A 24,559-nucleotide genomic window follows, 5' to 3' on the forward strand; every position below is an offset into this window, starting at 1 on the left:
ACCTCCTCCTTATAAGCATAGATTACAAAAAAAAAAAAAAAAGGCAGCACCATCTAGTTACATTCTACTTGTGCTAATTAACAATTTAAACTTCATCTTTCTTGTAATGATACTCTAAAAAGTTATTCATATGAGCATGCCAACTTGGATATTTTGGTTCATCTCCTCTCTGAACTGTCAGCCTCTCAAGTTTTATGTGATTAATGTATACAGAGAAAAGTAGAAAGGTCTTAGATTGAGTCTACAGTAGTTTTCTTGATCCCCAATTACAATATCCTCTTTTGCAGTATATCCTTGTCGAACATTTGGAATGAATTAAGACATTAAACTTCCAGATGTTTAAACTACTACTGTAAATTTAAACTCATTAAAAGGAGGCAGATTTACTACCTCTACTTAGTTTTGAAGTCTATTGTCCACTGTCCAAATAATTTATGGGACCAAATACAGTGGCAGGTAGTGTATTCTATTTATATAGTATTCATGGCGAGAAATAAGGGGCATTTAAAAAGGTCTGGAAATTTACTGCCATTTTCACCAACCTATAGATCACACTTATTGTTGTTTCTAAGTTAGTAATTGTTTCCTGAAACTGATCTAGTAGATATTTTTATGCTAATCTGTACTAAAAATTACTTTGCTTTTTCTGGCCACAAAAAGCTGGCTGCAGAAGAACATTTGATTATGGCCAGAAGACAGCTGCACCCACTCTTGTGAAATAAATGAACCTGGATCTACGATCCTTTGTGGTAGTGTCTTGGCAGCCAAACAAAGGTGGCAGCATTTCTACACCCAGTTTGTAAAGTCTCAGGCTCCAAGTTTTTTTGCTGTTGTTGTTCTTTTTCTTTTTTTTTGCAAGGAGCCCATGTCGACTATAATGAGTGTATTTTAGATGTTGTGCTGAAAGCTGGCAATGGATAAAGCAAGAACATAAAAGAAGTCTATTCCCAAAGCAAGTATTGCTTTTGCAAACCTTAAGAATGAAGTGGCTTTCACAATCAATTTTAAGATCGAAGGAGTGAACTGAAGTGCCAAGCTCTGGCACTTATTAGCTACATAATTTGAGGCAATTAATTTACTACTGTGAGCTTGACTTCTCAACTGAAAAATGGGAATAAAACCTGAGTTCTTCTGAGGACTCAAATGAGATAATCAAGGCGCTTTGTAAACTCTAATACTGCAAAGTACACTTTCCCTCTTTTATGAATTACTCACTTTGAATAGTTCTTAAAAAGTGGCTGCCCCTAAAGTAAAACAAAATTAAACCAGATTCAGCTAAATTACTGCAGAGGAGTGGGCCTCCAGAGAACTTTCATCTCAAACTACTAACCTCATCAGATATCCTAAGAACTAAGTGAAAATTACACACATTATAAAGGATTTGTTCTCATTTTATAGTACCATATCCCATATTGGGCTTCAACTGGATAATTTCAAAAAGATGAGAGTACATGTGTAAAAAGCCAAGATTCCTCTAATTAGACACATTAAATCTTGAATGTATTTTCTTAGATTTTACAACTGTTTAGATATGATACAGAACTTATTTATTTTGGTACTGGGGATGGAATCCAGGAGTGCTTAACCACTGAGACACATCCCCAGCCCCACTTTTTTAAAAATTTGAGATAGGGTCTTGCTAAGTTACTAGGACCTTGCTAAACTGCTGAGGCTGGCTTTGAACTCATGATCCTTCTACCTCAGCATCCCAAGTTGCTGTGATTATAGGTGTGTTGCCATGCCCAGCAGAACTTACTTAAAAAAAAAAAAAATGCACAAGGCTTTCCTGCATACTGTTTATTTTTCTTTCCTTTAATTTTGGTAAATCTGATTTACTAAGGTCTATCTAATTTGTGTATGTAATTATAAAAAGTACAACCGGCTGGACATGATGATGTATACCTGCAATCCCAGTAACTCAGGAAGCTATTGACAGGAGGATTGCAAGTTTGAGGTCAGTGTGGGCAACTTAATGTGACCTTGGCTCAACATGAAAAAAAAAAAAAAAAAGGGTTGAGATTGCAGCTCAGGGATTGTGCCTAGTAACCTAGCATGTGTGAGGTTCTGGGTTCAATTCCCAGTACTGCCAAAATAAATAAATAAATAGTGCAGATTATAGTCCCAGGGGCCAACTCCCAACTCTAGGCTATAAATTCTGAGTCAGATGTAACTGGTATTGACAGCACCTAGCTGAGAAGTCAGGCATACAGTAAGCATTCAACTAATATTTGTGGAATAAACACTCCCAGGTATCTCTTTCCAAATACCTTGCAAGAACAATCTTTTTCACCTGTGACCCTAACACTCACTCAAATTGCCATCAAGGATCAGTTTTTGAAAATTAGGACTTTTAAGCCTTCATTAAATGTCCAAACTAGAGAATATATATATATGGGTTATAGCACAGACACAAATAATGGGTACCTTAAAAGCTTAATCAATCCTTGTTATTTGAATGCTTTGGGATATATGATTGTAATGGATGAAACACGGGCCATATTTTGCAGCTCCTCCTAACAAGGGGAATCTACTCCTTGTCCCTTGAATATAGGCTGACCAAGTGATTTGCTTTAAGAGTGTGGTAAAGGGGCTGAAATTGTGGCTCAGCGGTAGAGCACTTGCCTGGCATGTGTGAGGCACTGGGTTTGATCCTCAGCACCACATAAAAAATAAATAAATAAAATAAAGGTATTATGTCCACCTACAACTAAAAATATATTAAAAAAAAAAAAGAGTGTAGTGAAGTGATGTGCCATGATTTCTTAATTTCTTTCATGGTACTCTAGGATCATCAATCCATAAGCCCAAGAAAAAAGGTCACATGAAGTCATCCCACCCCAGACTCAGCCAACCTGCTGGTAGAACGCAGAAAGCCCTGATGAGACAAGCAAAAGAACCAAGCAACCCACAAAATTGAGAGAAATGATGAACTGTTTCTTTAAGCCATTAAGTTTGGGTACACTGGTAAGCAGCAAAAGGTCACTGATGACAAACTACCTAATCCTCACAGCACGACCTTAAGGTAGGTTTTCTAGCTAAAACAAAGCAGGGTTAAAATTATTTAGAGGTCACATCACTCTCAGGAGGCCCTAAGAACTAGATGCAGGCACTGACAGGTGAGTTCTGTGTCTCCTTCACTGTCATCCTGCCGTCATGAACTTGATCAGTTCTTTCTGCCAAGGACAGCAGCATCTCATCTCTTAGCACTCTGGCTATAATAAGTCTTATCTTTTTATAAGCTACATGGGCAATGTGTCCTGACTGGATAAATTCACTGGGCTTGCCCATGACAGGAAATGCATTTTGGGTTATAATTCAGACTCAGCACTCCAGCAAATGCACCCATTCTGCTTTCTGAAGCTCAAATAACAACTTATCCCAACATAAAACAGTCCAGTGGCAGCTCTGCAATTAAATTCATCCATTTACATTTTATCCAGCAATAACACAAACCCTGCTAAAATAGGGATGAGGATGAGGCTCAGCAGTAGAGTGCTTGACTAGCAAACATGAAGCCCTAAATTCAATCCCCAACACTGCAAAAGAACAACAAAAAACAACAGCAACCAAACCCGCCCCCCCCCCCCCCCAAAAAAAAACCAAGTCAGGCAAATCATACGGTTAGTAGTTTCTCAATTTAAATCAACATCTTTTTCTATACCCTAAGTAGAAAACACACATACCAAGACAACAACCCCACAAAACACTTCATTTTAAAAAAAATTATACATGAACATCTTTGTTTATTTATTTATTTTTATGTGGTGCTGAGGATTGAACCCAGTGCTTCAAATGTGTGAGGAAAGCACTCTGCCACTGAGCCACAACCCCAGCCCCTTCATTTTGAAATTATGAAAATCATGAAGTTGGTTATCAAATATAGTTTAAAATAATTTACCATAAGAATGTTTTGGACCCAAAAAAAAATAATGTACCTGAACTTTAAACAAAATTCACATTTTATTTAGATTGAAATAAACTATACAAAATTGATTTTCTTCACCAAAAATAACAGCAATATATTCTGTATTATTTCTAGATAAACTGTGAAACATTTATTTTGTAGGTTTTCCAGGTTTTGCTTATAAATCAAGACGAGGCAGTAGATATAGTCATGGAAAAAGAAAACAGATAAGTTGCCCATATCAACAGCCTCTGATTCTGTCTTGACCGTGAAGCAGAAGTGTTCACCATTTACTTGCTAAAATGAAAGTGTAGGCTTATGAAGACGTAGGCTCAACAAAGGAATGTAAACAGCAACAACCAGTTGTGGAACAACCACGGCAAGCTCTTCCACTCAAATTTTAACTGTAACTTGTTCTTTAAGTTCATTTGATAAAGGCAAAATCTATACTGAAATCTGTTTGGTAAGCTCACAACTCTGGTTAATTCCCTTAATTGTCCATTACAGATTTTAACACACTTAAAACTCCTAATAGTCAAAGGTCAACAGTAGGCTTCATTGTAACATTTCATAAGATGCATTCTTTTCTTATACCTCCTCAAAATTTATTTCTTCAAAATTGATAATAATACCTGACAACTGGATCCATGGTAATAATACATTTTATAACCTAAAAGACTTAACTAAAACAATTTCAGAGTGCTACTAGCAGAGGTCACGCAGAGGTGAAATGTGGTACTTCCAATGCAGTCTTCTGGAAGAACAGACAATTTTTCAAAGCACGAGAGCTCAAACAGGTGCCATGTATATAGGCAGATTACCAATGGCTAATGTATTCATGAGGCCTGTAGGCAAAGATATTCAGTGATAAGTGACCTACATATACCTTACGGCTTTTCTTCCAAAAATCAAATATAAGAGAAAGCCCATTTAAAAAGTCTTTTAGGTATTTTCAACAGTTTCTGAATTATCTGTAGGAAGCTCTGACTTAGTTGTATATAGTTTGATATATGTGTCTACCATTAAATCCAGATCATGTTTTATATCAAAATTTATGTTAAGCAAAGCCAAGTTACTTGACCTTTGGTCTGTCAAAGTGTTCCTCAAGTATGCTTTAAGACGCTTTCGTCCATTTTCATAGCGTTCATTCTCAACCTTCATTACAGGAAGAATACACAGGACCTTCAGCAAAGCATATACATTAGGAAAAAACTTGATATCAGGCAAATGAAGGGCTTCATAAATGGTGGATGGAAGCTCTATATCTTTCCCTCGATGTTTCCATTTGATTCTCCAACAGTGTAGCTCAGCTGAAAGCGTGTCGGGATTAGGCAAGTCACTTCTGTACATGTCAGCATGGTGCTCCTCTGATGTATTAAATTTGAGCTGTCCCATGACTGACGGTACCAGAGATAAGCATTTAAGAGCTTTGAGGTGCTGTTCTGAAAATATATCTTTAAGTTCCTGAATGATGTGCTCCACTGTTGGAACACTTAGGGTTTCTTTATAGTAACTTTCAGAGGTTAGCTGAGATTCCAGGTTACCCTGCTGAGCCCTACGAAATTTCCCAGGGAGTTTCATCTGAATATCAAGTTTGGTTGCCAAATTTGTTGCTTCCTCAAACCAAAACTCATGATAAACTTCAATATTTTCCATTACTTCATTGAGTGAATGTAGTACTGCAGTTAAGCTACTGGCAGCAAAGAAGACATCAGAAGTTTGTCCCTGGAGATTTTTCCCAAAGGCTCTTGTAAAAGATAAGACATTTTTAAGAACAACAATGGTAACAATGAAATCAAAATCTGTTACTGCACTACAGAGTACAAATGCTCGACCAGTTATACAATTATTCCATCTAATATTTGTGTCACTATTTATACCATCTAAACATAAAACAAGTGCTTGCAGGAGATCCACCAAAATTTCAAAAGCATCATGCCTACCTGTCCACTGAGAATGGCAAATTTCCTTCAGTTCTTTACCCCTTTCTTCACTGTTTTGAAAAAGAACAGAAATTACATTGTCAAGTTCTAATAGCAGTTGTGGTGATCGATGGAAAAAAGAACAAACTTCTTCAATTGTTCCTAATGCAACAGACACCCCCATCACAGGCACTGATTTTGCCAACCACATGTTTAAGGCACAGGAAGAGCAGAGTGTGTAGATAGCTTGAGGGTATTTCTCTAAAAGTCTAGAAGCAACAACTTTCATTTTGGAAGAGAATCCGCTAGACACAATGTAAGCCTGGCCACGACAATACTCCATATTTAGTCCCCACTTCTCAGTTATGGTAGTGTGAAATTTCACAGCCAAAATTTCTGCATCAGCTTCATAAGGCAGGAAGCCCACAAATTCCTCTCTCAAGTTATGAGACTCATCTACAAACCTCACCAACACGGGAAGGTGCTCTTCCCCTGCTATGTCCACCACATCATCAGTGATAATGGAAAAGAAGTGCGAGTCTCTCACTTCCCTGAGGGTTTCTTCCCGGATGCAACTCTCACAGATCTCCAGCATCTGTTTCTGTTGTGTTTTTGAACAGAACAATGTGTTAACTGCTGTGGTCTCAAAGCGTTTTCTCAGGACCTCTTCACCAGAATTTATCCGGCACTCCAACAGGGCCTGAAAGTTATCAGGAGTGAAGAGACCTTCTGGGATTTCATCAGCCTCATGCCCGTCCAGAGGTATATTTTGTTTTCCCATAAGAATCAAAATTTCAAATAAAGATTTTAAGTATTCTTTGTTTTCCTTCTCTTCAAGGGTTAAAGGCAAAATATCTTCATCCTGTTCATCACCCCCTTCTTCTGCACTGGGGTTCTGAGCATTGCTATTGTTTGTTTCTTTATGTTTTTGTTCCTGTTCAGAAGTTTCATCAACTGGAAAACAGAGAGTTAATTTTACAATCCCATAAGAAATCACACAATACAAAGTACATTTTTGGATTGGCTAATATTTTAAAACCATAAACTCATTCATCCAACATTCACAGCATCTATCTACTAGACCACAGAGGAAGACAGAATAAAACAAAGACAATAGAAGGAGAAACACTGGGAACAGATTTTAATTATACGTGTAAATAAAGTTGGAATGATTTTAACTGACAACATATATATTATACAGAACAGTGACAGTCCATGCCTTCTGAAGTAAAAGTAAATATTTATGGAGGACACTGTGTTTAGTATTTTGTGTGCATCACTTTAATCTTTATTCAGGCAGATGGTATCAACCCCACTTGACAATAAATAATTTGCCCAAGGCCACAAATGCATTTATAAGGATAAAAGTGAAATTCAAATTCAAGCTTGTCTGGCTCCAAGGTCATACAGATGCTGTTTCTACCAAACCATTAAGCCACACTTTTATATGAGAGATGAGACAGTTATACAAACCAATCCAATATAGATTCATGTAACTGTTAGGGCTAATATTAGAAATCTTCACCTAATCTCATATTTGGATGAAAAAAGTGAGGCCCTATAGGTTAAGAGTCCTGCCGACAGTCATACTGGCAGCCCTAGGAAAATAATCCAATCTGAAGAATCACCGGACCTAGCTCTTATATAAGACTATGAGAGGGCCACCAAAAATTGTACATTTTCACTGGGGGAAGGGAAAAATGTTCAGAAGAGAGAAGTTGCATTTGATTTTGACCCAGATAAGAAGACATGAGGGCACTTCAGTTGGTAGAAAGTATTCCAGCAACAGCACCAAGATAAAACAGAGAAGTGGGCTACCCAAATACAAAGCGAAATCTGGTGTGATTAGAGGCTGGGTAAGCTGTGCTTCCAGGCCTGCCAGAGCAACACCAGGGTTGAGCAAGGGCAGGGATTACTCTTTCCTCACCCCTCCTCAGCTCAGAGGCCATCTATTCATCATACACTACAAAGCAAACAGTGTTTTCTACACTATGCAGGTTTTTGCCATCCAGAAAGCAAGAGGTTATCCTGGATGCCCGCCTGACAGCCTGTCTCCTTTCCTCCTTCCTATATTCCTTCTGACCTCCATTACTTCTCCACTCTCAATCAACAAGTATTAATTCTATTGTTTTATTTTTTTAAAGGGATGTTCATTAAGGAGCAAAAACATAAGGTGAAAAGCTAGTCACTCTCCTTTGGACGTCTTTCCATATGTAAGTCATCTGTTTACAAGTTCCCCGAGTCCTGGCTTCCCTGTCAACAGTGTTACTCTTCCTACTTCCAACAGTGTTCCACATAACATGAAATGAGGTTCATGCCATCACCTACTTACAAATTCCTCAATGGTTCCCACTGCCACACCCTGCAAATTCTGGCCTCTATGGTCCCCTCTGGGTTCATTTTCTAAGTATCATGGTTTATCAGAAATTCCAATACCACCAAAGTGAGGGCACTTTCCCAAATCTAGCACCCTATTTCATGCCACTCTACTTTTGTATAGAATCTTTCCCTCCTTTCTTTGCTTGAGTCTATGTCTCCTTATCTATAAAGGGAGAATTAAAATATTACTTAACACAGAGCTCTGTGATAATTAAATGAATTAATATTAAGTACTTAAAATGATGATTTGACCTCAATAAAAGTTTATGTTAATTGTAGCAACAGGAGAGAGACGAAGAGGATAATAGTAATAACAGGAACAAAAACAACTTCTAGCTGCCATTCTTTGGCAAAAGCTCAGGCATCAGCACCTGCCACTACATCCAACACACCAAGTGCCCCCCATAGCATTTATTTCTTAAATGTTTACCAAAAACTTATTATGCACAAGTTGGGTAGACATAAATGTCTGCCCTTCCTTCCCTGTCCTGGGATACTGTCTGTGTTCCTGACACCCGAACCACATAGAAAGCAACACATTTTCAAGGCCAGCACAGGGCAAAGTGTGTGGCTTGGCAGAACTCAACAAAGACAAACTAAAGTAAGACTTTAGTCTCTGATAATTTCAGACCACAGGACAAAGCTGACACACTCTTACATCCATTCTCAAGGTAGGTTGTGGACATAAAACATATTTATTTGTTCTTACCAGGTCAAGGCCTTTTAAAAAGGCATTCAGAAGCTGAGTCATTAACACTATCACTTACTTTTTTTCTGTTTCAGTGTCCTGATTTCATCTTCACTCTAAATAACAAAAAAAGAAAGAAAAAACGAACAAAGAAAAAAAAGCATGTTTTAGAAAACTGACCTCTAGTGTATCATCTTAAACTCAAATAAAAACCTATTTTGAATTGTTTTACTCTTTCAAGAGCATAATTTATATTAAATATGTTCTTCAAACAGATGATAAGAAAACCAGAATAATAATTATTTGCTAATTACTCCAAGCTTATAATAAAGTCCTAGAGGGGAAAAATATATCACTTATTTTCTCCCTAAAAACCCTAACTTTAGGTTATAAGTGTTTACTAAATAATAAAGGGAATGAAAAGTATACCAAGGCACTTGAAATCAAATTCAAGAGGAAGCAAATTATCTCCCTTCCCAATCTAACCTTGGAGATGCCTCCTAAGAGGGAGACTGCTGAATTGTAGAACCTAATAAAAATGATGAGGATTCCCTGGGAAGTAGAATTAACAGAGTGCCAGCATAGAGAAGAAATGAATGCATATAGCATAGTTTATGCACTATGACCCCTACACAGGGATAGATGGAGGAGGAACTTTCCAGCTGAGTCCTTTACTCTCCCTCCAAACCTCAGTGATAATCAGATCACAACCCACCCATTACTTTTGTGGAAGGAAAGTACCAGTGCCAGTTATAGCTGGGACCACACAGTACCCACTGAACAGCTCTGGACATTCTGCTGATAAGAATGTCTCCAGGCAGGTCAACCTGCAACACTCCCTCCTTAACTGGTGGGCTGCCCAGTTACAAGGCTGGAAGACCTGGAAGTGTGCCTGCTATGAAGTATTTGATGTTTCTTAAGAGGGAGAGTTACAGGGGCATGACAGCTACTGGAAGTGGTTGAGCTCCTCACCCCTGGTACAAATTACTAAGAAGAAAAGGCCCTTTGAAAATACTCATTAAAATAATATGTCAGCATTTATGTATAAGAAGTTTCAGAAAAATAGAAATAACAGAGGAAAGAAGTGCATGAAGAAATTAAAACTGAGAATTTCTCAGAATTTAAAAGATATAAGTCCCAGGGTGGGGAAGCAGCTTAGTGGCAGAGTGTTTATCTAGTATGCATGAGGCCCCAGTTTAATCCATAGTTCCACAAAAAAATAAATACGTAAAGAAATTGTAAATAAAGACATAAGTCTTCAGATAATGGTCAATATGCTAGATAAGAAAAAAATTCACACACACACACACACACACACACACATATATATATATAGTTCAATGAAATTTTAAATGTCAAATATAAAAAAAATTATAAAAGTTTTGAGAGAGAAAAGGTAGATCACCCAAAAAGAATAGAAATAAAGCTGGTGTCAGATTTCAACAGCAAGAATGAAGGCAAAAAACTAGGAAGAGGGCTGGGGTTGTGGTTTAGTGGTAGACCACTTGCCTAGCATGTGAGAGGCACTGAATTGGATCCTCAGCACCACATATAAATAAATTAATTAAATAAAGCTATTGTGTCCATCTACAACTAAAACAAAACAAAAACAAAAAACTAAGAAGAATCCTCTCCCACTGACTATGTGCACCCTCAATGCATCACTTAGTAACATGTCAAATAAAAAAATATAACCACCCCACCTCCACAAACTGAGATTGGGGTATAGCTCAATCACAGAGCACCTGCTTAGCATACACAAGGCTTTGGGTTCAATCCTCAGCACCAAAAAAATCCGACATTTTCAAAAATTTGACTTTGTGTGTTCCTAAAAGTATTTTAATAGTTTCTTCAAAGAACCAGCATTTAGACTTATCAATGATTGCTGTTATTTGGCAGCTATTTTATTGGGTTTCTTAAATTCATGGATGGAACTAATTAATATAATAAAAATGTCAATTCAAAGCAATTATATAATGAAAATCCAAGAGGATTTCTAGGAGAACTTGACACAAGAATTCTCAAATTCATATGGAGGAATAAAGGTTCACAAATAGCTAAGAAAGTTTTGAAAAAGAAGAGCTTAAAAGTCACTCTATTTGAAAGTAAGATATATTACAAAACCATAGTAGTAAAAACAATGTGGCACAGATATAAACAAACAATCCAGTGGAACAGATCCAGAAGCAGCCTTGTGTTAAACTGGTATATAACGAAGGTGGTATTTTTATACCACTGGAGGAAAGGATGAATTCATTAACAAGATTATTGTTAGGGTTTGGATCTTAAATGTCCCCAAAAGGCCCACATGCCAGTCTGTGGCATTGCTGGGAGGTAGTGGAACCTTTAGGAGGTAGGGCCTAGTAATAGGAATCTAGATCCCTGGGGGCGTGCTCTAGAAAAATACAGTAGGACCCTGGCCCTTTCCTCTTTTTGCTTCCAAACTGCCATGAGGTAAGCCGTTTTGTTCCACCATGAGCTCCCTCCCACAAAGTACTGTTTCGCCATAGGCTCAAAAGCAACAGATCCAGCTAACAATGGACTAATACCTTTGAAACCATGAGCCCCAAATAAACCTTTCAGTTGTCCCATATATTTGTCATAGGAATGGGAAATTAACACAGCCACATCAAAAAACCTAATTTTCCATAAGGAGAAATATAAAGTTAAATTTCACTTGGACACCATAAAAAGTCCAAATGGACCAAAGATCTAAATATGAAATGTAAACAGAAGAAAATGAGAAAAATTAGATATTATCTTAAAAAACATATAATAAATGAATTGATAATGACATATTAAATATACTACCTAACTATCTAAGAGAAATGGAAATAATAGTGGAAGAAGGAAACACAGTAAAACAAAATAAAGGCCTTGCCAGTGGCAATGAGAAACAGAAGCCATGGACTTAAGGAGTCTGAATAGCTTAATTTTGTTCACTTAAGGTCAACAAAAACAGAAAATGATCAGAACTGAAAAAGATCAAAGGAATATAGAAACACATGTAAATTATGCTGTATTCAAAGATTTAAAGCTTTTCTAACCCTTGTCAATATTTTAATAGTGACAGAATCCTCATCTCTAAAACAATCCATGCCTCAACTTTTATCTCTTCCTTCTCTTTATCCCTTTGTGCTTGATTCTGGAAACCTACCTCAGCTCCATTTTCCTTAATACCAAAGAAAAAGTAGCTCTTCTGATTATCCCCAGTCCCAAGAATAAAATGAACTAGTGGCCTGAAAGTGGCAGCACACTTAAGCCCAAGTCAACTAGTATCAACTGGTTGGCTAAATTCAAGGGAGGTTTTCCAATTTCAACTGTACCAAAACAGATTAATTATCTTACATCCAAGTTTACTTAGTAATCATAGAATTTGTTTCCCATTATGTTACCTTTGAAATAGAGAACAACTTGGGTCAATTTTTAATATAAATGCACCTTTATTTGACTTCACAGTATTACGGGGAGGTGGGAAATCTGAAAGTACAAAGACATACCAATTCTTTTATTCGTTTTCTGTGTCTACTATGTGGATTGTTCAAATGACTGGTAAGATCAAATATTGTTGGTATTGCATTATCTCGAAGTACTGTCCTATAAGGACTCTGAAAAAGAAAAATGTGTTAATTCAGAGATGGTCCTTCAGAAAAAATAAAATTCTATATTAAAGATTTCTCCAGTATTTCTTTAGCTCTAATATACAGACTTGCAGTATCTGATGTCAATTTAAGTCGGTCTATACTTCTGTTTTTGTATTTGCCCTTTTGGTAATCTTACTATTATAAATTCAGAAACTGAATTGATAGTAGGTAAAAAAAAAAAAAGGTACTTAAATTTTGTACATATATTTCTAATTCAGTTTCCCAGCCACTTCATCTGTTCTATCTTTCCATGAGCCCACCAGGCTATAGGATGCACAAATCTCCCAAATAACCTACCCTCCTATATGTCCTACAACAATGCTTCCCTCCTTACCTGCTATTCACATCACTTTTGCTAATATTACTGAGAAGCACCAAGGCACAGTGAAAATAATATTGCACTGGGACCCAGGAGATCTAGGAACTAATCCAAAATCAACTAGTGACTCACTAACAGCCCCTTAGCTAAATTAGTTTCCTTTTGTGGACCTCCTCTTTTGATTCAGGTACTGACTAGATCAACATTTCTCAAAATGAAACTATGCACACATTAGTGATCAGAATGCTTGCCATTTCAGTTGTACCACTATCACTTCCATACAATCTATTTAGTTAACCCTGTATTAAGCAACCAAAACCGTAAGAATAACCTTTAACAGGCTATTTATATTTTAAATACATATTATAAAATCCTAAGATAAAAATAGACTCAAGAGCAACAACTCACATACATAATCATTTTTGCAAACCCTACACTGGGTATTTTAAATTCCCTTCTAGCTCTAATGATCTTATTATTGAAGGATGATTATTTTCTATTTTACTTCCTGTTAATTAATACAACTTAGCTAGAAGCTGGATCCATACCTAGATGGTGACAGTTTTCCACAGTTGGCCCAGAACAAGCTAGGTGGGACAGGAAGTTTATTAAGAGGGTAACAGATGAATAACTTCTATTATATCCTTAGCTAGTCAAAATAAACAGTAACTTTACTTTCTCCCTTAAGTTGCTATGAAAAACACCACACACACACACACACACACACACACACACACACACACACGGGCGCGCGCAGTAATTGTTTCAAAGCTGACTATTGAAGTATATTCAAATACATCAAGCAAAAATAATAACCCTTCTAAATAAGTTTTTTCATCCAGAGAACAGAGGTTAGAAAGGACTGAAGGGAAAATATGTATCTAAATGGAACAAATGATCTTGGGTTTTATCCAAAAGATACTATACTTCGGAAGGATTTCTATTCAGAGACAATATTTTCCACTTCAATCCCATGCATCATAAAAAACACAAAGAAGGAAATATGATTTCTTAATGATACAGCTTCTAGCAACTGGCTAGTGATCCTGAGTCTACTAGGGAGTTTGATCAGGAATCAGAGACACAACCACTGAAAGGAGCAAAACCTCGGATATCCTAAGCTTCCCATCTTTCCCATTGAGCAAAAGCCTTAAAAATAAACAAACATATACACACATACAGTCAACTCTTGATATTAAGTAAAGGAAGGGATAAAACAGTCAATGAATTTTAAAAATTTGAATTAATTTGCTATTTTTTTTAGCAAATAAAGCAAAGACCAGAAAACAATGAGTCAAAAACGTGACTTTTATAAATACTTATTTATAATTATACATGACAAAAAAGTTATATGCAATTCATTTTAATTCAGTATCAAGATTTAATCTTTTTAACAGCTGATTTAAGGTTTGTGCAAACAGTATTAATCTTACTTTACTTTGGGGAGTGGCAGGGATTGAACCCAGAGGTGCTTAATCGCTGAGCCACATCCCCAGCCTGTCCCCCTTTTATTTTGAGATAGGGCCTTGCAAAGTTGCTGGGGCTAGCTTTGAATTTATGATCCTCCTGCCTCAGCCTCCCCAGCCACTGGGATTACAGGTGTGCACCACCATGCCTGAATATTAATTTTACTCTAGCATCAAAGATAATAAAACATTTGGCTTTGGCTGAATTAGTCATGAATATTTACTAATGAGTACATAAATGCCAAACTAATGAGGCAAAAACTCTTAAACATTTTAATACAGATATCAAATAATCCAGCTTTTAATACCAGCATCATCTTCTACATACAGATAAAGAACATTTTTCACATTTGGGTTAATTTATTTGAGACTGACAAATCATTCAGAAATTATAAAAACAAAATCTCACCTTTTTGTTCTATGCTCTGACTAAACAAGAATACAAGAGTACACTACATTTTAAATTTCTCACATTGATATATGGTTGGAATTATCCAATTAAAAAACCATATTTATGACTAAATTTTAATAAAAATGCATAGGGCATTTAAATAATTTGGGATATTTTCACTTAGTGTCAAGAACATAAAAGCAGTTTGCCTTTTAAACGTATAAAACCTCTTATTTTGGTTGATCATTATTAGGCTCTTAACAAAGCAAGGCAAAAAAATATCCCTCAAATATTCGTGATTAAACTGTTGAACCGGAATTGGCTCACCTCCCAATGACTTCACAAGTATCTGCTTCAATTAATTTTGAGAAATAAAATAACCCAATCATTCTTTAGTTTTCTGATGCCTCTGCAAAATGTATCTGAAAAAAATATCAAAATAAATTGCTGCATAACAATATATAGTGTACCTTCAAATAAAGTTTATCTCGATATCTGAGATGATACATTACTTATACCTAAACAAGAACACTGTATATATTATTTACCAAAACTTTGTTCCTTACTAATTACAAAGTGTTTCACTTTTGCTTCATTTTAATCAAATCTGACCTATTTGTGCCTTTTATGCATCACAGCAGTAACAGAATCCTAGAGGGTTAAAAATCTAGGTCTGGTCTAATCTCATTAGAAACTGGGGCCCAGAAAGGGGAAGGTCTGAATGCAAAGCTTCAAATTGCTGATGGAAATGTTTTTTTCAAATTACCTATGATTTATTTCCTACAGTATCTAGCATGTAAAAATTAAGTGTTGGTTCTAAAAGTACATTCAAAAACATGAAAACAAAGAGCACTACTCATAGATGAAGATATCACTTATGAAAAAGTTCTAGAGGAATTGCTCCAAGTTAAAACATCATGTTAAACACAGTATTATGATCATCTAGAACTGTCTAGAGGATTAAAAGTGGTCACCTCTGGTGAGTGGGAAAGGGGCATCAGGAATAGGGGAATTAAGAAAACCTCAGAATTTTTAGAACAAAATAGAAGCTATTCCACTCCAAATTTATCTTCATTTTTTTTTTATAATTGTGGGGTAGAAGGATACCTTTCAATTATTAAAACTTACATTTCCAATCAGACAGAAAGAGAGAGAAAGAAAGCAAGTTCTCCTATTACTTACAGTTCTACAGATCATAGAGGTCTCGAAGTGTTTGGCACATAAACGATAATGTTTATTTAGTTGATCAGGTGTTTTATCTTCCAAGTCAGCTCTCCTACAATTCTCTACCCACTTCTGGCATCTATAAATAAAACCAAAATACAATCACAAAACATGAGCTAAACGTTTACATTTCAGCATTTGGTTTTAAAGCAAATACATATTAATAACAATGAGTTCCCGCTCCCCTCCCCTAGAATATAATTTGGAGAAGTTGATTAATAGCAAAGTGAGAGTTGGAAGGGACCTCAGACATCATATAGTATGAACCCTTTGATTACAGACAAGATTAAGAAGTAATGTGCTTAGTTATGTCCAAATTCAGTTGCAACATCGTTGGACAGGACTCAACCATCAGCAGTAAAAGTGAAAAAGATGTACAAGGCCAAAAGTCTAATATTCCTTTCAGAAATTAAGCAAATGAAACAACACCATTACTGCAGAAAATTAGCAGGTAGAAGTTCAATATATAACTAGAGTTTCTTAGGGAAGTATGAAGACTATATTTATCTAAAATGATACACAAACTAGATTACAAGTTCCATGAATGCAGCACTGTATCTACACCATCCAACACACAGAAAATATTAAGATCCTGAACAAGATAAAGTCCATGTCCTCTTAAGTGCTTAACTAAGAGGTTATTTGCAGAATTGTAGCTCAGTGATAGAACGTTCGCCTAGTATGTGTGAGGCGCTGAGTTTAATTCTTAGCAGTGCAAATAAATAAATGGTCCATTGGCAACTAAAAAATTTTTTTTTTTAGAAAAAGAAAACACTAACTAAAACCACAACCAAATATTACTCTATACCCAAAAGAATGACTATAGTATAAAAGGCATAATACCAAATGTTGGGGAGATAAAAAAACTTTACCCATGGACAAAAGAAAGGATAAACTGGTATGTTCATTCCATGGAATGGGACTTGCCGATGGAGTGAACAAACTGCCTGTGATCACACAAATCATGTTAAGTGGAAGAAGCCAAAAATACATATTATATGAACAGGCAAAACTCATCTATGGTTTTGTTCAGAAAAAGTTAACACAGATCATATGCCTAAAATTGCCTTCCCCAGAAAGGCTTGTTAAAGAGTGTCTGGGAAATTAGCTGGTAAATAGTTCTCTACAGTGACATAAAATACTTCCTAACTGGTAAAGTGGCACTGTGCCTACACTGTGCAAACAATATGATTTATAATGAATAACTGCCCTCCTTCTGGGAGTCTGGAACTTTTGAATATACTAGGCAGAAGTTGCTTATTGACCAGGCCCTAATAAAAACCCTGGGCACTGAGTTGCTAACAGACTACTCTAGGGAGAAACATAGCCCATAGATTGCTGCATTTCCTGGGGGAAAATGGTCTCTGAACTCTATGGGAAGGATAAAGTATAAGGAAGCCTCAATGAACTCCTCTTAATTCTGCTGGTGTCTTTCCCCCTCATGATTCAGATGTATACCCTTACTATAATGCTGTAATATATCTTAGCTATGAGTACCACCACGTGGAGAGTCCCATGAGTCCTTCCTATGAATCTCCAAAGAGGGGGTGGTTTAGGGTTCCCCAACACAGTGAAAGTCAGAATTGTAGATACCACTGGAGAGAGGTAACAACTGGTAGTAGGCATAAAAGAGGCCTCTAGGATCCAAGTAATGCTCTGTATCTCAAATAAAAAAACTTTTCCTCGTTCTTCTCCCTGCCTCCAAAACCTAACTTACCTAAATTATGTGAAAGTATACTAATCTAAAGTAGTTATTGCTAGAGCAAATGAGATAATGACTAGGAGGGCCACAGAGGAAAAGGAGTTTGGAGCACTAGCAATACCCTATTTTTAAAAAAAATTTCATGGACATGTCACTCTGAAAGTCCAAACATGATGTAGGCTTATGATTTGTGATCTGTGCATGTTTTCACATCAATAAAGTTATAAAAATTATTTATGATCAGTCTTTCCTACATACATGTATATATTCTTAATATATTATTTATATATTTGTGTGTACATGTAGTACACACACATACATTCACACAGTTATATACGTATCTCTCACATTTTTACCAACATCTCCCCTTTCCCAGCTTTGTCATTGTTTTGCTTCCTTTTCCTGTATTCCAGAAACTGTGGGCTTTTCCTTTAACAAAGTGGGGTGACTCCCTGAATTCACATATTTCTTTCCATCACTAATACCTTTTTATCTATCAATATACATCATTATAGATATTAAAACTGAGAACAATTTAAAAATGTTTATTAATTCATTAATAACCTCCTTTCATGTTAACATATGAATATTTTAATGGAAATATACTTTCAAAATAAACCACATACTTTGGATTAGACAGAGGGGAGGGAAGGGAGGGGAGAGGATGTGGGGGTAGGAAGGATATTTATGATCTTATGTGCATATACAAGTACATGACTGGTGTGACTCTATATCACATACAATGGAAGAACGAGAACTTATACTCCATTTATTTATGAAGTATCAAAATGTATAACTAATTTAGAATAACAAAAAAACCCCACATTTAGTGAGAATGATATTTTCCATCTCTGCAATTCTCTTTAATATATAACTTAAAGATAGATTCTCAGCTCTGCTTCTGTGTTTAATATGTCCACAAATCCAGCCTTATATTAATATGCAGTTTTTTAAAATATATTTATTTTTTTGGTGTAGATGGACACAACACAATGCCTTTATTTTTATGTGGTGCTGAGGATGGAACCCGGGTCCTGCCCATGCTAAGCAAGCCCTCTACCACTGAGCCACAATCCCAGCCCCTTAATATGCAGTTTTAAAAGGCTATTAAAACCTCCTCCCTGGCGGATGTGGTGGTACAAGCCTATAATCTCAACGATCCAGAGGCTGAGGAAGCAGTAATCCCAAGTTTGAGGACAGCCTCAGCAATTTAGCAAAACCCTCAGCAATTTAGTGAGACCCTGTCTCAAAATAAAAGAACTGGGGCATGTAGCTCAGTGACAAAGTGCCCCAGCATCCAACCCCCCACTACCCTAAATTTTTTTTTTAAATCTAGAAAGCGCAATCAATACATAACATCTAAGCAATAATGCCATTTTGTGTTATATAGCCCCCAAAATTCCACTGCATATTCCTGAGAGCATTAGCATGAAAAAGAACAATAACATCAGTGTTATGAAAATAGCGTTGACACTGCAGACTCCCTGAGAGTCTTGGGAACTGCTAAGGTCTGAATGTCTGTATTCTCCCCAAATTCACATGTTTAATGAAACTTAATCTCCAGTGCAGTGCTTTTGGAAGGTGGGTAATCTGGGAGTGATTAGGTCGCGAGGGCAGAACCCTCAAGAATGGGTTTAGAACCCTTATAAAAGGGACCCAAAAGAACTTGTTTGCCCATTCTGTCATATTAGGATACAGCAACAAGGTACCCACCAATGATGTTGAAAGCAAGCCCCTCACCAGATAAATCTGCTGTCACTTTGACCTTGGAATTCCCAGGCTTCAAAACTGTGAGAAATAAATTTGTTGTTTATAAATTATCCAGTCTAAGGTATTTTGTTATAAAATTTGTTGATTAACAGATTACTTGGTCTAAAATACAAACCTTTGTGAGTTCCCAGAAAACCACTGTTTTTTACAATTTTACAAGACAGAGAACTCTCAATTAACTTTGATTAAACTGCCAAAGGAACCTGGAAGACAACCATCACCATCACTGCCTCATAGGCGAGTAGGCACTAACTGCCTGAGATGGAAGAAGAGTGCTTCAATTGCCCAACTCACTCTAATGGGTGCAATTCATTGATTTGGGCCTGAGCCTGGCTGAGAGCTGCCCCTAGGTACCTCCTGCCAAGACTCTGCTTAGGCAAGCTACCCTGAGACAACCAAAATTTCAGGCAATAATTTTTTAACTTTAATTTTCAGTAATCAGTGACCTCCATGCTCCTGCCCTAAGCTAAGCTGATCATATAATTTCACTTAAAAAAAAGAAAAGCATATCAATGGCATTTTTTCTAAACCAATAAGAACTATTATGTATGTAAAATTGTACATTACTGATTATGCTCTTGAATTTTTAATTATTTCTAAATATCTGTTCCTAAAAGTGAACATGGAATTTATAAATATGATAGATGGGAAATGCACTGTTTAATAGCATTAAATATATTATCTTAGTTGTCAGTTAACAATGTCAATTAACTTCAACAGGTAGGTTGGTAACACACCCTTTATCAACCTTCCTTACTACCCGTTTATAGGAAAAAAAAAAAAAAGAACTACTTCTTTGTACAGATTAACTGTGGGCACAGTGAAAAGGAAACTGAAAAGTTACTTTGAAGACATTATGTTAAATAAAATAAACCAGACATAAAAAACAAATCTTATTATTCCATCTATCTGAGGTACCCAGAACAGGCAAGTTTACAGAGACCGAAAGTGTATTAGAGGTTACCAGAGACTAGGGACAGAATAATGAGAAGTGACACTTCAAGATTACAGAGGTATTTTTTTGGCATAATGAAAATGTTTTGGAAACGGTGGTGATCGTTGCACAACATTGTAAATATAATCAATACCACTTAACTGTACACTTAAAAATGGTTAAAATGGGGCTGGGGTATAGTTCAGTGGTAGAGCCCTTGCCTAGCCTGTGTAAGGTCTTAGGTTTGATCCTTAATACCACAAAAATAAAAATGGTCAAAATGATCAATTTTGTTATATATACTTCACCAAAAACTTTAAAATAATGTAATATACCAAAAGCCATTGAATTATACACATTAAATGAGTGAATTATATGTGAATTATATCTCAATAAAGATATTTTAAAAAAGAGTTCAGAAAAGTTTTATTATTTGGTCTTGAACTATTCAAAGGGCTCTTACAAGAAACAGGGAACAGACTTGCTCAGTGTCAATCTGGGGACAAAACTAAATCTCCAAAGCATAAATGACAGGAGGCAGATTTGCACTCAAAACAAGGAAGAAACAATAGCCGCCGCTGTCCAGGACCTTTAGATGTCTCTCACAAAGAAACCTGGAGTATTTTAGCAAAGGCAGATATCACCTGTCAGGAATGCATATGGCTCTCCAGAGTCCATGACTGCCTTTATGGTGAAATGCAAAACTGGATTTGTTTTGTTTTCAGGAAAGAGTCCTTATTTTAGATTCTCAAAAGGGACAATAACTCCAAAGAAGGTTAAAAGCCATGACTAGAGGGAATTTCAGCATTCCAAGAAGACTCCACTAGACCTAAAATTCCTTCCAAATCTGAGAATATAATCCCTAATAGACCATATTTCCCTGAATGTAATGAAAAGAGCACTCAATTACATATGGACAGAAATCACTAGTATCCCTTAATCTGTTGTTTCCCATTCCTCCTGTCCTCCACTCCTTGGCACCCACAAATCTGCTGTCTATGGTTTAATCTATATATTTATATTTTATATAAATGGAATCATAAAATATATGATCTTTTATATCTGGCTTCTTTCACTTAGCATAATGTTTGAAGTTCACCTACATATCAACAGTAGCAGTACTTCATTACTTTTTATGGTAGATCAATATTCCACTGTATTAGTACATATTCTGTCTGTTCATTCAAGCACTGACAGACTTGGGGTTATTTCCATCTTTTTTGAGAATTATAAGCAGTGCTACTGTGAATGTTTGGTATGTGCTTTTTTTAAAAAAAAATTTAAACACCAGTTTGCAATTCTTTTGGCAATATACCTTGGAATGGAACTGCTGGGTGGTATGGTAATTCTATGTTTAACTGTCACCTCACTATGGTTTCGATTTAAACTTCCCTAATAACTAATGGTAGGACCATCTTTTCAAGTGCATGTTAGTCATCTGGATCTCCTCTTTGGAGAAATATCTATTCTGGTCCTTTGCCCATTTCCTCACTGGGGTATTTGTCTTTTGATTGCTGAATTTAAGAGTTTTTTAAAAAAATATATTTGTATTCTAGACTCATCCGTTCTATTCTTTACAAACATCTTCTTTCATTCTTTCCACCTTCTTGGTAATGTCTCTTGATAAACAAAAGTTTGAGTCAGATGTGGTCATGCAGGCCTATGATCCAGTGACTTGGGAGATTGAGGCAGGAAGATCACAAGTTTGAGGCCAGGCTCAGCAATTTAATGAGGCCCTAAGCAACTTATCAAGACACTGTCCCCTAAAAATAAAAGGGCTGGGAATGTGGCTTAGTGGTTAAGCACCTCTGGGGTTCAATCCCCAGTACCCCCCCCCCCAAAAAAAAAGTTTATTTTGATGATGCCCAATTCATGTATTTTTGCTTTTATTTCATGTGTTTTGGTTTCATATCTAAGAATCTGCTGCAAATTCCATGATTTCTTCTAAGAGTTCAATGGTATTAGTTTCATGTTTAGGCCATTTAAATATTAGCCATTTTGAGTTCATTTTTGCATATATGAAGACAGACATCTATTTTTTAATATCAAGCCTTTCAAACTTCACATGACCCAAATCAAACTTTTAATATCCCACCACCAACTCTACAGTTCCCAGTGTTTCCTGTCTCAGTAAATGCTCAGGTTAAAAATTTCAGAAGTCATTCTTGATTCCTTTTTTTTTTTTTAAACCTGTATCCTATTGACATCATCTTCAAATCTTATCTCAAATGAAACAATTTGCCACCTCCTCTTTTACTAATCTGGATTACTGCAACTGCCTTTAACTAGTCTTCCCACTTTGCCTTTGCCTCTCTACAAGTTAACAAGCAGTTAGTGATCCTGTTAAAATTTCTCTGCTCTAAACCCTATCTTAGAATAAACGCCAAAGTTTTCTATGGACTACAACTTCCTGTACAATTTGTTCCTCTTATACATACCCTTTCTGGTTGCATCAACAAGCATGCCCTGTCTTTGCACTTATTGTTTGCTGAAAGATATCTTCATAGGTGGCCCCCTCACCTACTTTAGCTCTTTGCTCAAATTCCCCATTCTAACAAGGCCTTCTCTGATCACTCTACTTAAAATAACAATTATGGACTGTGGCTGTAGCTCAATGGCAGAGCACTGGCCTAGCATGTGTGAGGCACTGGGTTCCATTCTTAGCACCATATAAAAGTAAACAAATAAAATAAAGGCATGCTGTCCATCTGCAACTACAAAAATAACTACGTAAAATAGCAATTATGCCTTCCCTGCTACCACTAATTTCCCTCCAATCTTTGCTTCATTTTTCTCCATGGTATTTATTACTATCTGACACATTATTGTATATATTTTACATGATTGCACCCTCCACCCCCAGAACGCAATCTCCTTGACTAGGGACTTTTGATTTTTTTCAACTGTACCCACCAGTGCTCAAAACAATACCATGCACATAGACCTTCAACAAATATTTGTTGAATTAATAAATAGCATGCTATAGCTATATCGTAACCGCCTGTTGCTATATTCCCCCCAATGACAGCGACACTGGCTATTCACCTCTGTATTCCCAGCACTTAACATTAGTGTTCGGCACATAGTAGGCAATGCTTTTAAATGACTGAATCAACAAGAAAGGCCTATGAAACATTCTCAATCTTTCCAACAATCCCTACTCTATCACTTCCTAAATGTAAGTTCGGTATGTGGGTTACCTCAAAAAGGTTTCAATATCAATTCCCACGCCCTCACGTGGATTCCCTGATAGCCCCACAATAACCAAGAGAGATTATGAGTAACGGTCAGAGCCTGAACTTTATCATTGTGTAATGACAAGTCCGAAGAAAGGAATAGTGGCCACCAGACTCGAGATCAAAGCCGGCGGGCGGCACGGTTCCGAACAGAAACGCTGTCTTGGGGTGGGGGATGGCAAGGAGAAAGAAAGGCCCAGTGACCACAACTAGAGTCCAAGTCCCAGTTTGACAGCTCAAGAAATGAAAGCCCAGAGAGGAAGGTGACTTGCCCGAGATCACACAGCAAGTCAATCAGGGTGAGAGCCCACCTCATCCCGCCTCCGCGCCAAACCCCAGCCAGCGCACGTGCTCCGAGGTCCCCTCCACCCGCCGGCCAGCAGCGGGTCCCTTCTGTGATCCAAGACTAGCGGACAACAGTGTGCGGTACCTCCCAGGGCCCTCGGCCCAGAGCCTGCGGCCGGCAGCGCGCACCGCGCAGGTGGGCCCGGCCGCCCGCTCCAGGGCGCCCTTACCTGGCCGGATCCCGCGGGAACCTGAAGAAGGCCAGGTCGGACTGCGTGCTCTTCCGCGTGCAGTTGGGGGCAGCGCAGAAGTTCGGCATCGTCGCCCGCCTGCCGGCCGGTCCAGCCCTCCCCTCCCCGCCTCCTCAGGGCAGCCACCCGCCCGTCGGGGCCGGGGAGGGGAGCCAGGCCGGCTGGCCGGCTCGGCAGGGCCGGCGCGCGGGGAGGGGCGGGCGCGCGAGAAGCCGCGAGGGGCAGGAGGGGCGCGCGGTCCGAGGCCGGGCTGGGGACGCGGCTCCACAGTGCTGTGAGCGGCCGGGAGGATTTACCGCCGCCGCCGCCGCTGGTGCACCTCCCGCCCGCCCGGGACGCTGCCGCCTCCTTCCCACAATGCACTCTGGCGCCCGGGGGTGCCCTCTCTTCCCTCAGTCTTCCTCCCCCGCCCTCCTTTCCGTCGACTTCCCCGCAGCCGGGCAC

The 24,559-nt window shown here is 37.6% G+C and overlaps 1 protein-coding gene across 2 annotated transcripts; it reads right to left on the reverse strand.

Moving 5' to 3' along the window:
- Positions 1 to 3,698: 3,698 nt before the first annotated feature.
- On the reverse strand, positions 3,699 to 24,426 carry Thap12 (THAP domain containing 12). 2 transcript variants are annotated; one of them, XM_027942706.2, is made up of 5 exons: positions 24,095 to 24,426; positions 15,896 to 16,016; positions 12,394 to 12,501; positions 8,973 to 9,009; positions 3,699 to 6,780 (listed from the first exon to the last, which is right to left on the reverse strand). In XM_027942706.2, exons 1-5 carry the CDS (start codon positions 24,181 to 24,183, stop codon positions 4,847 to 4,849), a joined length of 2,289 nt encoding a protein of 762 aa, XP_027798507.1. In that variant the 5' UTR covers positions 24,184 to 24,426; the 3' UTR covers positions 3,699 to 4,846. The 2 variants fall into 2 exon arrangements, with proteins under 2 accessions (XP_027798507.1, XP_071472606.1); XM_071616505.1 differs by lacking the exon at positions 12,394 to 12,501 and having other exon boundaries at positions 24,095 to 24,425.
- Positions 24,427 to 24,559: the final 133 nt, after the last annotated feature.

Source organism: Marmota flaviventris, chromosome 9, assembly GCF_047511675.1.
Source record: "Marmota flaviventris isolate mMarFla1 chromosome 9, mMarFla1.hap1, whole genome shotgun sequence".
Taxonomy (NCBI): domain Eukaryota; kingdom Metazoa; phylum Chordata; class Mammalia; order Rodentia; family Sciuridae; genus Marmota; species Marmota flaviventris.

Coding starts and splice junctions, on each gene's coding strand:
- Thap12 (XM_027942706.2), bottom strand. CDS start 24,183: ATGCCGAACTTCTGCGCTGCCCCCAACTGCACGCGGAAGAGCACGCAG. Junction 9,010..12,393: donor GAAAACGAATAAAAGAATTG/GTATGTCTTTGT, acceptor TTTGTTATTTAG/AGTGAAGATGAAATCAGGAC. Junction 6,781..8,972: donor GACACTGAAACAGAAAAAAA/GTAAGTGATAGT, acceptor TCTGTTTTCCAG/TTGATGAAACTTCTGAACAG.